At 38.7% G+C, this 15,135-nt stretch overlaps 2 protein-coding genes across 2 annotated transcripts; both read right to left on the reverse strand.

Moving 5' to 3' along the window:
* Nucleotides 1-311: 311 nt before the first annotated feature.
* Nucleotides 312-3,730, reverse strand: LOC146321911 (glutathione S-transferase kappa 1-like). The gene is made up of 7 exons (XM_084727220.1): nucleotides 3,562-3,730; nucleotides 3,394-3,475; nucleotides 2,643-2,771; nucleotides 1,317-1,462; nucleotides 1,111-1,227; nucleotides 934-1,027; nucleotides 312-582 (listed from the first exon to the last, which is right to left on the reverse strand). Exons 1-7 carry the CDS (start codon nucleotides 3,628-3,630, stop codon nucleotides 533-535), a joined length of 687 nt encoding a protein of 228 aa, XP_084583346.1. The 5' UTR covers nucleotides 3,631-3,730; the 3' UTR covers nucleotides 312-532.
* A 1,382-nt stretch (nucleotides 3,731-5,112) lies between these two features.
* On the reverse strand, nucleotides 5,113-13,802 carry rap1gapl (RAP1 GTPase activating protein-like). The gene is made up of 19 exons (XM_084727221.1): nucleotides 13,600-13,802; nucleotides 13,419-13,451; nucleotides 13,204-13,297; nucleotides 12,980-13,015; nucleotides 12,856-12,903; nucleotides 10,992-11,189; nucleotides 10,807-10,904; nucleotides 10,231-10,309; nucleotides 8,761-8,814; nucleotides 8,558-8,641; nucleotides 8,354-8,454; nucleotides 8,130-8,259; nucleotides 7,816-7,977; nucleotides 6,799-6,870; nucleotides 6,117-6,203; nucleotides 5,869-6,024; nucleotides 5,693-5,776; nucleotides 5,578-5,597; nucleotides 5,113-5,488 (listed from the first exon to the last, which is right to left on the reverse strand). Exons 1-19 carry the CDS (start codon nucleotides 13,668-13,670, stop codon nucleotides 5,398-5,400), a joined length of 1,698 nt encoding a protein of 565 aa, XP_084583347.1. The 5' UTR covers nucleotides 13,671-13,802; the 3' UTR covers nucleotides 5,113-5,397.
* Nucleotides 13,803-15,135: the final 1,333 nt, after the last annotated feature.

Consider the following 15,135-nt stretch of genomic DNA (forward strand, 5'->3'; position numbering starts at 1 on the left):
TGCATGTGCACACACACAGACACGCGCAACCTCAATGATACATCTACTGCTATTAATACTCCTGGCAATATGGTGGGGATGTTAGTCGGCAGCGAGCATCAAGCACACTCAAAAGTTCATGCGAAATTTTCTACTTTATGATTATATTATAGTCTGAACCAAAGTGATGGACCAACTGTCCCACTGTCCATAGAAACACCATACTTGCATGGTGAAAAATACAATGTCACAATGTAACAATTACATCCTTTTCATGCCTTTGTAGTTCAATAACAAAGATAACCAGCTTCATCATCTGGAAGTTGTCAGTGTTTCCTTTTAAAATGCATATAATTAACAGTACAATTGTATGTTACATTACTTATACTACTGTTTGTCATTAAGATCTGTTGGAAATACATTGTTTTCTTTCAAGAGGCACAGCTGAAAATGACTCTTGAAGAGTCCGGGGAAAAATCACTCAAATAAGATGTTAATTCAAAACTCCGTGAGCACACTACAAGTGTTTGAAGGCAGTTTTTCTTTTTTTCTCTCACAGTTTGGAAGCTGATTTGTTAGGCTGAGGTCCCAGCCACTTCTCTCCTGAAACAGAGAACAAAATGAGACTGAGCAAGAATCTCAAGACAGCTTCAGCTTGAAATGTTAATGAGATGCTGAACTTTGCACAAAATTACAGAAACAAAAGAGAAAAGCTGCAACACAGTTTATGATGTTGTCAAATGTTTGTCAGATTCTAAATAAAAAAAACACCTTTTGCTGCTGACCCTGTCCACAGCAGTATATTGTAAGGCTTCCATGCCTGAACCTAAAATCCCACTTCAAACAATCCAAACTATCCCTTTAACGCTATCTCAAGTTTCATTTTGATCTGTTTATTATCACTCCTATATTACATGTGTTTGTGAATGATGCACAGTAAAATAGTTTTCTCACCGATGCAGTGGGCCATGAGCTCGAATCTGTCAGATCCAAAAAACACCTCTGGTTTTTCATTTGCATGGCACACAATTAGGGGGAAGCCGAACGCCTGAGAAGAGACAGCAGGAGAGATTTTGTTTATGTCTTGTCTCTCTCGCCTGAATCTATAAGAAGAACTGAAGGACAACTGACCCCATGATCAAGTGCTTCCTGTGTTGCACTTTTCAGCTTGTCTTTGATCTCCTTTGAGGTGGACAGCTTCAGCGCTTCTTTAATTTCACTGTCAGACAGTCCTGCTTTCAACCCTGCCTACAAAAAAAAAAAAAAAAAAAAAAGTGACAAAACTGAACAGAGCTTCTTAATCTTCTCAGACACAACCAGGCTGGATAAGTTGGTACCTCAGACAATGATACTGGTTCAGTGATGTCTTTGTCGTCTCTCCAGATTCGTCTCCACAGCTCCCGGGACACCTGCTCCACCTGCTTGTCTCCACTCTTCTCCATCTCTTGTACTGCTGTCACAAATCGCATTGCAGACAAGGACCCTAGGAGAAGAAAACAGAGGAAGACCTGAAAAAATAAATATCTTTGCCTCTTACAGCTGTGGCAAATTACAAATTCATACATAGGCTCAAAACAATTATTTCACTATTTTTTCCACATTAAATTAAATTTTATTGTGCTATTAAAACTGTTTCATGACAGCATTCTACAGAAGGGTGACAAATTAAAGGAAAACAGCAAAATTCCATGTTTCAAAACGTGTCACCTCTCTGTAAGAAGACTTGACGTCCTAAACAACCTGACTGAGGCAAAGAATAATTTTATTCCTTTATCTTAATTGCAAATTCTCCAGTCAGGTAGCAATTTATTATGAATATAATGCAATTACAACTTTAAGTGGTTTCAAGCACTTTATCCAAAATCCAAGCAATCCAAGCACTACATTAAAATTCAAGTGTTTTTAAGGATTTTTAGCATCTGTATGAACCCTGTTTTGTTTATGCTGCCATGTTGTTTGGTGACGGTTCTGTAATGTACAACACTGACATCAAACTTGTGCATTTTCGCTGCTGGAAACTTGGAACAAGCTTGAGTCATGACGAAGAGGAAAAAATTATCCAAATCGTATCTTCAGGGGACTTAAATTCCAGAAATGCAATGTCGAACAGCAGGTCAATTTACATGAGTAAATATCCTATGTTATAATGACACTAGTGTCAGACTTAAAGAGGGAGTTTTCTTAAAACCGAAATGAAAATGAACACTTTACAAATATTCTCACATTTGATCCATTTTAGATGATGACAAACAGAACCAGTTCCAAATGAAACAGCTGTTAAACAGTGGAGGTTTTGCACCCTTGAGTCATGTTCATGCCTTTTTCTCATCTGTTGAATGAAGACCTTTCTTTCCTTACTCAGTTTTTTCTTATTACAGTGACTGTCAAGTTATTTCATTATCAAAACAGATGCACATTAATTGTCTTTTGATTGACTAATCAATTAATCATTGCAGCTCCAGTCAAAACCTACTTTTTTACTTTCATTACTCCAGCTGATATTGTGTTTACTTGATGCATCTTCCTAAATAAATATGTGTTTAATTAAATCACCAAACAGCAGACAAGCAGAGTCCCTGCAGCTCATTTTAGTCTTTGGGACCCCAACCAGGTTAATCAATACACATCATGATTTGATCCCATCAGATCCTGTTTGCACGTACCTTTATTGAACATGGCATCAAAGGGGTCAGATGGAAACTGCATGGGAACACCAAAATATCGTGATAAGCGTGTCAAGTCCTGTGTCATGTACAAGAATTTGTTTGGAACCAGACCCGGGGGCTTATTGCCTGTCATGAGAGATAAATATATGAAATACAACAGTACAAACATTTTCCACACAGACATGAATTAACAACACGCAATAATTTACAGGTAAAAAATATTTATTACCAGTGGTGGAAGATGTTCTCAAATATTTAATTTAACTAAAAGTAGTAATACACAGTGCAAATATGCTCTAAACTGCATTCAGTTTTTTTTCTTACCTAAAAGTACAAAAGTATTAACCAATACAAAGTCATTTGCATAAAAACATACTTAAAGTACTCATTATGCACAACAGCCCATTTCAGAAAATTATATTATATTATATTATATTATATTATATTATATTATTACACAGCTCTGGTGAATACTCGATTCTGATTGGTCAATTATTGCACTCTAGCATGTGTTATTTCTGATTAGCAGATCGCTGCTATGAAGAACATAGTATATATATTGGATTATTAATGTGAATCTGCAAGGGAACTTGCAAATTAGTAAATAAATGTAGAGGAGTAAAAAGTACATGCGCCTCAAGTAGCAGAAAATGGATTTATTCAAGTAAAGTACAAGTGCTCTGAAATTGCTCTTAAGTACAGTACTTCAGTAAATGTACTTAGTTACTTTTCCCCGGTGTTTACGTACCTGATCCTTGCATGACGCCTCCCAGAAAAGCAGGTCGCAGTTTGAGCTCTATATTCCACACCTGTCTGTAGCGACACATGACCTGCAAACACAAGTACACGACCCGTGTGAAAACCTTAACTTTAAACTATGAAGGAATAGGAAGGAATGTTGAAGAAGGACACAAACCTCAAAACCCAGCCAGGAGTACGGAGACACCACATCGTAGAACAACTCGATCACTTTCTTAGATGTCATCCCGGCGGTCAGCGGATCTTAGCTTTTGTTCGCAATAACAGAAAAGTCAAATGCTGCCCAGTGTGTCAAAGTTCACCTGCTGCTCGGTGTTAAGTTTAGTCGAATCGGTGTTTCATTAAACGGGAGAATATACTCAGTTTGCCAGTTTTAACAGATGTCAGTTATCAGAGCAGAATTAGCAAAAAAACGATGTTACCATCTGATGAATTAGACGCTTTGCTGCAGTTAGCTTTAGCTGCAAACAACAGAGGTAACTTCAGTAATAAATGTCTGTTTAAACAAACCACACCGCCACATTACTGCCCTCCTCTGGAACAACTAGTTACAAATCGCTGTAAATCATTGCCATTGTCGTATCTCCATTACGTTTATTTTCTTCTTCTACTACTACAACTACTACCACTGCTGCGCCTCCGTCTTCTTCTTCTGTGAATTCTTTGGCGACAACCTGTAGGTATAATACCGCCATCTACTGGACTGGAGTGTGGAGTAAAAAATAAACGTGTCTTTTGAATATAAGTGTATTTACTGTTATTTTTTTACATTTCTTCTTCCTATTGTTATTTTTTTTGTTGTTGTTGTTGCAGCTGATGATGTCGTTTTATTTTTAAATTATTTTTTGAAGCAAATAATTTTACTACATCTTATTACTATTGGTTATTGTTGTTGTCTTCAGACGGGTAAAGACAGCCACTTTCTTCATTTTCTGCTTTCAGCCCTGCATTCTTCCAATACCAACATGCTTTTGTAGTTTATACACATGTGATCTTTTTTAATTTAGTAGAATTTGTATATTCGCCATACGCATTTTAAGGCAGTATATCCACATCCTCATTGGCCTTTTTTCACAAAAGACATGATGACGTCACTGTAGGCACAAGTGTAAATAACAAAGTAACTGAATTCCATTTAGCTGCTTCAGATTCAGGGTTCTGGTATTGTGCATGTTGGTTCACTGCCATATGACTTACGCGGACACTAAATTAGAACAGAGCCGTTGTTAACATTATTAGTCACCTGTGCTTTTCCTGATAAAAAGAGCCAAAATGTCTGCTGTTACCCTTCACACATACTGTGCATGTGCAGGATCCAAAGTATGCAACACCTGAAATAAACTGACTTGTCTGAATGATAATTTTCTGAGAGCATGAATATTGTCCAATAAAACTTTATATGTTGTACTTTGTGCTACTCTCCATGCAGGAAACGGCTCAAATTCCTCCTTTCATGTCTCCAACAGATTCAGATCTACACATGGCATCATATCTTTTTCTTCCTTCGCTTTTCTTTTATTTTTTCATTCTGTATAACATGTTTGTTTCTTACATTTCCAACATCTACCGTTTTTCTAATGATCATGTATTACTGTTATTAGTAACTCCATCTTTAAAACAATCAGCATTATTCATTTTCTGCATATTGTGCTAATCCTAATTAAATCCATTCTCCCTATTTTCCCTCTTCACCTCCCTGATTTAAGTAAAACTGTTGCCAATATAAACACACAAGTGTAAACTCTGTCCAAACATTTTAATCTTTCCCGGCAGCTTAATATGTTTAACATTTCACTGAAATACAATGTAAAGCTTTTCATTAATGTAGATTATCACTGCTATGACAGTAAAATAATTATATTCTCAGAAATACTATTTACTTATACACTCTATTTACATATGATCCATCCACCAGGATAATAAAGAAGTAACCATAGGCTAGCAATGTCTCTAAGTACATTCATGTTTAAGATATTCAAATTAATATTTCTTTTTATGTCTCTTCTTGAGGACTTGGTTGATCTTTGAGTTCAGTTGGACCCAAACTGTCAGAGGGAGCAGACAGAGGTCCTGGAGGTTTGTCACTGAAAAGCAGAGAAAATGATTAACTCTACTGATAATTTAAATCATGCACATATCACATTTTCACCTGTTTCCGTACACTAAATCTTACCTGTCTCCATCTTTCTCTGTCTGTAAGGGAAGTTAGACAAGAATATTAGCTCAAACCTTTCAATAAGCATTTATTCAGTCAGATACGTTCGCACCTATTTATTTATTTTTTTTACCTTAGGCTTCTGTGATGCGCTGCCACCAGTCTTCTTGGGGACCCCAAGAGTCTCAAACGAGTGGCTTCGCACTCTTATGGCTCTCTAATCACCGATTTAGAAGAAAAATGGCAAAGTGAAAACAGCAAAGCGTGAGAGTTTCTGAAATGTCAGAGGCGAGGGAGGCGAACGTTTACCTTAAAGTTTTCAATGAATCCTCCGCTCCCCTCAGACGCCCCCCGTACACCTTCACCGGATGGGAGAGCAGACAGCGACGGATCGCCCATCATGCACTGGGAACGGGTGTAGAGTTCAGTTTGCAAGCTTTCCAGCAGCGACGAACGAGTGCGGAGCTTAACAGAGAAAAGACAGAAGGCACAGGAGATCACATGTGGTTGGATATTCAATAGTAAAGAGCATAAATAAAAACAGTTTTCTCCTCTACCTCCAGTCTGCTGAACTGTTGAGCCTTATAGCAGGAAATCTCTGCATTGATGAGTTTGGTCAGAAGGAATTCTCTCAGCAGAGAACGCTGAAACACAGGACAGAGGAAACCAAGACTTAAAAATATCATACTACAGTGATTCACGTAAAGAAGATGCAGAGTCAAAATAGTGCAGGAATTACACAACATGGCCCCTCACAAATTGCAACTCCTGCAACTGTTCTAAATACTGAAATCAGTCTTGGAGGAGAGGAAACACCACCTTTCTGTGAAGTTTTGGGAAGTTTATCTTCCAATTATCAACTCGTGATAATTCACTTGTCAAAGCAGGAAAAGCACAGGTAGACCGAATAACATTAATGATGGCTGCAGTCCATCCAGGTGAGACAGTTTCAGGGTCCTGGTATAGACTCTTTACATGGCAGCCATATTGGTATGAAACAGATGACAGATGTTACAAATGTAGATGATTAAGGTCCTGTATTATTTTTTCACAGGATGGCAAAGTCATGACCCGCTCTAATCTGTCTCTGAATGACTTGTACTTGTTGCCTTCATTGGTTTTGGTCAGTTTGTGTCCTCTCTTTGCATTGAGTCCGACTCTGGTGAACTTTGAAGGGGCAGAGTCTCAGCCTGCAGTCAGGTGATGACCACTCTCACTGACCTTGGTATTGTTTCTCACCTCTGTGAAGATGGGAGGATCAGGGAGGACTGGACCGAAGGGAGGAACATCTTCTCTGGCTGTGACAGACACCTTGGAGGAGGAGAAAGTATCAGAGCCTGACTGATAAACTGACCCAGCTGAAATAATTGGCCAGTATTACCTGATCACAGTCAGATACATCTGACTTAGTTTATCAGTTATTAGTTATATTTCGTTGTTAAGTTCTAAGAGGTAAATGAATTCTGGTGATCCATTTCTACATCTGAGGTAAATAGTTTTTCTGACTTTTTTCTTTGGTTTTGCCAAGATAATTTTAATTTGTGTGATGTAATGAAATACATTACATTTCTAGGGAAAAGACATGGCAATAAGTTCACATAACTTGCGAGCATACAGTATATGTACCCTGTGTTTATAATGCATTGAAGAAATTAAAACTCACCTGGAAAATAAAATGCTTTTAGTAGAACGCAGGGTAATGTGCTCTTCAGCCTCTTGTGGCCGAAACAAGTATTACAACAACAAAAACTCAAAAATGATCATGACAAGAACATTTTTTTCACCTGCCAAAATGTTTTTTCACTTGTTTTCATAGTTGGAAAATAATGTAACTTAGAATAATTAGCATGGTGAAAACTTTTTCCACCTGTTTCACAGATACGGAACTTATAAAGATTATCCTTGCAAAAACTTTTCTTTAATCTGTTCTTAAGTCATACCTTATGAGTTCGTAAGAAAAACAGGAGGGAAAACAATTTAGTTTAGACTTAGAAAATTAATCACCAGTATTCTTTTTTGACTTGCCTCATTTGCAGGACAGAAAAGCCCAGATCGTTTAGACAGAGCAGAGAAACACTGCATATTTATTCACCAGAGATCAGTTTAATCTTTTTAGTTATAGTTCTTGGTGCAGACGGCCCTTTAGCCTTGAAAATCCAGTGTTAATTGGGGCTCTAGAAAATACTGTGTGCCTTTTAATATAAATCAGTTAACAAGATGTCACTTAAATTGGTAGAGCAGATGGATTTCACTCACCTGGTACGCAGGTTCATCTGTCTCCTCCTCCCCCTGAATCCTCCGGACCACCAGGAAACAGTGCAGGAAGTGAGACTTGATCACATCAGACAGAAACGGGGTTTCACCCTCCTGGTAGACCAAAGCTACAATGTCATTACCAATGTGTCTTTTTCTTTGTAACTGCGCAGAGACATAAGAAGAAGGAGGAGGAAAAAAAAGGTGTGTCAGCGTCAGTTCAAGAAACTTTTTCCAACTAATCATAAAAAATCATCAGAAACTGCATCCTGTGACTCATCAGAATAGGGCAGACTCAGGGTGATACAGTAACTGACCTGCTGCGGGTCACCGTCTGTGAAAGGCAGTTTAGTTGCGACATGGAAAATGATTTCTCGGCCTTGAAAGGAAGTGAAGACAGCTTCACTTCCTGTCTGACCATGGCACACGTCCAGTCCCCCTCTGAACCTTAGAAAAAGAAGTAAAGAGATGAAATCATATGATTTCACGTGTTGCATGTGTAATTCTTCAAGCTGAACAACATCAGCATAGTGCACTTTACCCAGTGAAGCCTTGCAGCTGAATCGTCTCTCCCAAAATAGAAAGGAACTCTTTAAACTCTTCACTTTCCTCATTGTTACTCAGTATGTCTTCCTCAGTGTACTAGGCAGAGACAGATGTTGTCTGAGAGGGAGCTGATTATGATATAGTGCCATGTTTCAGTCATTTTTTATCAATTCAGGACATTTTCTGCAGAACTTCTTACCTGCCCGTCCTTTTGGCACAGAACGCCAAACTTGAAGTTCGGAGACACTCTGTGTTCATCAAATGCAGTTATAAGTTCTGGAGCCTGCAGGATTAGAGAGAGAGAAAGAGAGAGAGAGAGGGAGATTTGAGAGGATTTGTCTGAAATAAGCAGGCCTAGTCATTACATTTAGATATTACAATATAAATATTTTAGAGCATTACCTTGAGGTAGCTGACCACGTCAAACTTTGAGACAGTCACTCTGTCACAGAGCATCTAGAGAGAAAATGAGTGAATTTATAAACCATTTTGAGCTACTTTACTTGAATATTTCTATTTATGGCACTGATCACTGTGTTTCAGAGGAATCCACTAGATTTATTTATTTCACAGCAGTAGTTGTGAGTTACATTACAGATTTTGTTCTCATTCAAATTATATGATTATTTTATAAAATATAATTAACTACCCAAACTAGTGGAGGTTAAGTAAGTTAAATTAGCTCCACTTCAATCAGCGACAACAATAAAAATACTCCATACATGGTAAAAATAACACTATAACATAATTTCCTGATCATACTTCTGTACTTAGTTGTTACAGAGTATCTTTACAGTTTGGCACTGCTACTTTTACTTATGTATTGTACATGAATACTTGGTAACACTCTATATTAGGTGTTCAGTTTAGGTACAAGGAAAAAAGGGAGCATCAGTTGTGTATTTTTGAGAAAAAAGAGAAATAAATCATAGCATATAATGGAATACAGTGCTGGGAAGCAAAACTGAAGTTGGAGGGAAATGGTTAACAACACTTACATTCTGCAGAACCTAAAGAGTTATTACAGTATAATGTGGTTCACGGTTACGATATGCTACCAAAACTGTGGGGGCACAGTACGGTAACAAGAGGGGCTCAAAACTCAGCCTATATGTTATTGGAGAACATATAACATATTTGCATTACTGTCACAAACCAGCTCAAAGAATGTGACAAGAAGGGGAGTCCTGACAAGGGTTTAATGTAAAAATAAGAATAATTTATTAACCTAAAGCTATCACAAATCATAAGACACACTAATAAACAAGACGAGGTGGATGCCAGCCGGAGGACGGGAGAGAAAGAGTGAACAAAGCTCAGAGGACCAGGTGAGCTCGATCAGCTGACGACCCTTCCATGTCAGCCAGTCTCCTGATAAGGTCGATCAGAGCAGCCTTCAAGACAGTGGGAGGGATGTAACAGTTACATTCTGAAAATGCTGTTGTTATGGAATATGACTTGTCAGTCATTCATGGAGTACAACGTAACAGGATAAGGATTAGTTCACTGGATATTAAATTTAGCCGAACCAGCTCATGTTATTTGGATGGACTGCAGTACGACAAAAAGAAATGCTTTTGCTCATGACAGTTATGTATTACTTCATAGGCTCTGCAGAAAATCAGTGTTTATAACACCATTATTCACAAACTTCAGTCTCATTTTCCAGTACTTTACCTAGTTTTCCAGTATTTACAAAATAATTTATTTGTCCTTTCCTCTAAAATACCCAGCTGTTACTCTCTTGTTCCCCACAGGCTTGTTTTCTTCCTCTGAACCTACATCTAAGTAGCAGTCAAGTCTTTTATTGGTACATAATGTACTATAAAGCATTACTGAATACTTCCTCCACCACAATAAATAGTTTTATACCTTTGCTAATTCGACAGCAGACGGGATGTTGGGGAAAAGAGAGACAGAGAAAGATCCATGCAGGGAGCACTCCTTCATCCTGTGACACAAGAAAACAATTTCTCTATAATGTCACACATTGCTCAGTGATTACAGTTACAACATATGAACATGAAATGAAAACGAAAAGAACTCCAGGTATGTGTTAATACACGTTAATAGTCTGCTTTGAATAATCATTCTTGTTTGGTATGTTTTATCACAAAAAAGTTCAATCAAATATACAAAAAGTTTGTCGTATACTCTCAGAACATGTTTTAATTACATTAAACGTTGGATGCTACAAAATTTTCTTGCAAAAATAAATCAGCTTTATTTGAGATTTGGGGTAAGTACAGAAACTTTCCTCCTTCAGCAAATAATTGAGAAAACAGTCTTTTAGTGTCAAACTGTGCACACACTTCATTCTGCACAGTAAAACTCCAACATCCCTTAACAAGACACATTTCTGGGTGGAGTCGGACTTTAAATTATTGCAGGACGCTCAAGAGAATGAGAATATAGACAAACTGCTTATAATGGCTAAAAGTTTACAACCTTAGTATCACCCTCAGCTTGTTCTCCTCATCTTCCAAACAGACAGAGAGAACCAGAGGCCCCAGAGATGGATCCACTGCTGTGAATGAGTGATGGTACTAAAGAGAAAAAAAAAAAACATATAAAGCATAAAAAGTCCAAGAGAGATAAAATATTCCTTCAGACTTAACATAAAGTCGACTTACTCGTGAGCGGAAGAACTCGTGGTAGATTTTGGCCTCTCCGTCTCTCTCCATGATGTCGTAGCTCTCTGGATCGAGGCCATGGTGGGAGGAGGTGGGACTCACATCTACGAGCCTCTCCAGTGGGGGGTCTATCCAGTAGCCCCCCGACTTTGAAGGCAGGATGAGCGGCAGGTCTCCACCTATCGTTAAAAGCTGAGACTAAAATAGACACAAAGGAGCACCTGCACTTCAAAAAAATATACATGAATTTATGGATTTGTTGAATTAATGTACTGTGCAGAGTTCAATCAACTTGTTAAATTAAGTTTCTAAGTTTCTTTGCTCTCTCTGTCCACGTCGCTCTCCCTCTCTTGATACGTTTGACCAGTCAGTGTTGAGTATCACCTCTCATTCATCGCCTGCACTCAGACAGCTGAAGAGGAAGCCTACTGTCATATTCACATAGACATCATAATGGTCTTTGGATTGCATGTCGACAACTTCGCTATTTTCATCGGGTGAAGACTCACCTGTAAACAAATATATGTAAACGGGGAAGTTGCGGTAAAACTTTTATTTTTCACCCGTTCTCTGTGAGTGGTGTTATATTCAAGGGTTCATGATCTTCATGGAGGAAGACCTTTGATTATAATGTATCTGATTAAGTTTGGTTGGACAACCTGCATGTGTTACAAGTATAAATGCACACTTGTAGCTAACCTTCTCTGTTATCACTTTACACATCAATGTAGCAGATCTCATTTTCATACTTGTTCAGTTTTCAGACCACAAAAACAAGCAAACAAAAAATTAGAACCCTACTCACTAAAATGCTGATTTGCACAGGACTAATATCATCATAGGACCTCTTTGTTTGGCGAAATACGGTAGGTAATTTGTAGCAGTTATACTTAAATTACAGACATCACAGATTCACATCTGTTTAAAAATCATTACAAATTACTAGAAGTCCCCAGGTAATACTAGTCCTGTGCAAATAGGGCTTATGATCAGTCATGGTTTCTTGATTTCATGTATTGCTGATGTTTTTTAAAGAAGTTAAGTTTTTGGATGACAACAGTATTTTCACAGCTGAAGGCAGAACTGTCACTATACTGTCACGTTGTTCCTCTTTTCTAATTTTAAGACAAAATAGTTCCCACACAATGCATTTTTTCAATAGAGGATAGTGAACTAACTGTCAGATTAGCTGGTTTCATGGAGATCAAAGTGCTGTTGTGAGACTGAAGCGTCGTAACGTGTGCACACTGTGCATGCCAGTATATCATCATACTGCTAATAATCCCATTTTTACTAAATGTAACTGTAATCTGATTCCATCTATTTTTCTGCAACTGTAATTTTTTTGAATCATAATTTCATAATCCCATTATATTTAATCCTTTACTGCCTAAACCTGAGTTTTCACAATAATGAAAACACTGCAGACCGTGATGAAAGTTAGTACTGAATTCAATCACAACCTGCTTACACTTAAAACATATTAACAGGTATTTTTCTTCATACCAACGCTGGGAAAAGCTGGAGGTTCTGTGAGAAATAAAGAATTGACTTTTGAACTGAGAAACTCTAAAAGGAAATGTGTTAGTTGTTAGTTCAACCTAAATCTTAATGTTTTCTCAACTACACTTGAATTAATATCAAGTTTATTTGACTGTAAACATTTATTTGTTACAAAATGATCTCAACTTGTCTTATCAAATTCAGTCAACTGGACACTATTTTGTCATCTTAAAACATTTTTTTTTAGTTTGCGGATGATGAGGGCATGATGTTTGGGGAAACAAATGTTGTGGTGTTCATAGAAAGGTCAGTGTCAACACACACACAAACCCGTATATAGATGGTGAGACGGAAGACTAACCTTCAGAGGAGGAGGGAATTCACAGCGCTGCTCATCGATCCTGCTGCCCTGATGGACAAGAGGAGTATTGATGATAAGAAACTTGTGCTAGACACTCCACAAGATCAATTTTACATTAACTCACCTGCAGCTTTTCAATGATTTCAAACAGCTCCGTGTCCTGATACAAGCAACAGGCAGCAGACGGCAGATGGCAGAAACACAGACGAGAGAGAGAGAGGAAGGGAAGGACACAGATGGGGAGAAAGAGGAACATGACAAAACACTTCAGCTGTGAAGGCAACCCTGACTTCTCAGAAATGGAAATATATTAGGTAAAATTAAGTAAAATAAGATGATAATGATCACCCTCTGGTTGCTGCTGGCAGGGAGGACAGGCTTGCTCTCCCTGGGAGGAGGAGAGTCCAGGATGTCCAGTATGTTGTCCTCTGCAGGTTCAGGTCTGTAGCAACAGGTTCATTTACACAAGAAGGCTTCAGCACGTCTCTGTCAGGTATTCAGTTACTTTATACAACAGAGCTTGAGCGTTAGGTCGAAACTGCTACAATAAAATAAAACCTCACCTCATCTCATCTTCACATGTGAATCTGTCCACACTGTAAACAAGGAAGTGAGAAACACTAAGAGAGGAATACATAGACAGGAGAAGTTGTATCCAAAAATAAAGTCATTTATTCAGCCTGTCTGTTGACTTGTGGTGGAAAATGTCAATCCTAACATCAGACAAACAGTGTCATTACTCACCCTCCATATGCCCCGAAAGTGAAACTTCTCTTTCTGGAGAAGGACATGTCATTCCTCTTTTCTCTCTCCATGCCTTTGGTGTCACTGTGGATGTTTGTACATGCCAGTTTGCTACCGAGTCAATCAGGGCTGGCTAAGGTTGAATTAATTCACTCTATCATTCTGTCACTCCTCCTCCTCCTCCTCCTCCTCCTCCTCCTCCTCTCTGCCCCCTGCCTCTCACTCATTTAAAGCTTCCCTTTCCTCCCTCTGTCCTGCTGTCAGCCAGACAGGCAGCATTAACCCGCTCATGGTCACAGGTGCAACAGCTGCAGTAAACTGCAAAAAAAACGGACACGGTCAGGGCTGCTTCATGCCCATCGATCCCCGCGTTTCAATAAACGCTTGTGGTGGTGGTGGTGGGTTCTCCGACTGACTGAACTTAAAGATAGGCTTGTAAATAAATAAAGAAACGGGTGAGACATTTTCTCCGGGACCTGTTACCCTTTGAGTCGGTGAGGATCATCAATTATTGACAGCGCACACAGTGAGGGTGAGGAGGGAGACAGCAGGGGAGGGTGAGGTAGGCCTCAGGATAGGGAGAGAGACAGAGGACAAGAGGAAGTAAGAAAGAGAGAGATTGAAAGAAAGAGACGAACAGAGAGAGGAGAGGAGGTGCGCACGTTTAAATGGTGTCTCACATGATACCAATTAAATTTCTGTTCACTCTGGATCTTAATCAATCAATGTTTCTGTGAACCTTGGCAGCGTGGACTGATGAAGATTCCTCTCTTTCCTAGATTGCACTGTAAAAACTGTATTTCAGTAGTGGTTAAAGCAACATAGTATTTTAAAGTCTCTTTTAGCTTTCTGCTTTAGTGATGGCACTCTATTTTTGTGGATTATTACAACTTTAAATGATAAACTGTTCCCTCAACCTGGTATTCTTTTTTCAGTAAAGACACATCAGTTAGGTTTCTCTTAGTATTGTACATCAGATGTCATGACATAAACATCTTTTCCAAATTTATCCCCCTGCAGTTGAGCTGCCATTCTCTCTTGGTGACTGGGAAAGACTTTTAAGTCTAATGCAAGACAAAATTATATTTTGTGATCAAATCATGTATTAGGTCCACCTGAATCAATTGTGTTGTTTAAGTTTTTGTAAACTCACCGAACAGAACATTATCATTAAGTCAGGCTAATGTTAAGCCATGTTCATATTGAACAAAGTGACATTACACCCCCAGCTGGGGCGGGGCCTTTCTGTGCGGTGTTTGCATGTTCTCCTCGTGTCTGCGTGGGTTCTCTCCGGGTTCTCCGGCTTCCTCCCACAGTCCGAAGACATGCATGCTAGGTTAATTGGTGACTCTAAATTGCCCGTAGGTGTGAATGTGAGTGTGAGTGGCTGTCTGTCTCTATGTGTCAGTCCTGTGATGAACTGGCGACTTGTCAAGGGTGAACTCCGCCTCTCACCCAGTGTCAGCTGTGATAGACTCCACCCCCTATGACCCTTCAGGAATAAGCGGTTACAGAAAATGAATGAATGAATGAATG

The sequence above is a fragment of the Lutjanus erythropterus genome, chromosome 9 (assembly GCF_056507025.1).
Source record: "Lutjanus erythropterus isolate fLutEry1 chromosome 9, fLutEry1.hap2, whole genome shotgun sequence".
Classification (NCBI taxonomy): Eukaryota; Metazoa; Chordata; class Actinopteri; order Lutjaniformes; family Lutjanidae; genus Lutjanus; species Lutjanus erythropterus.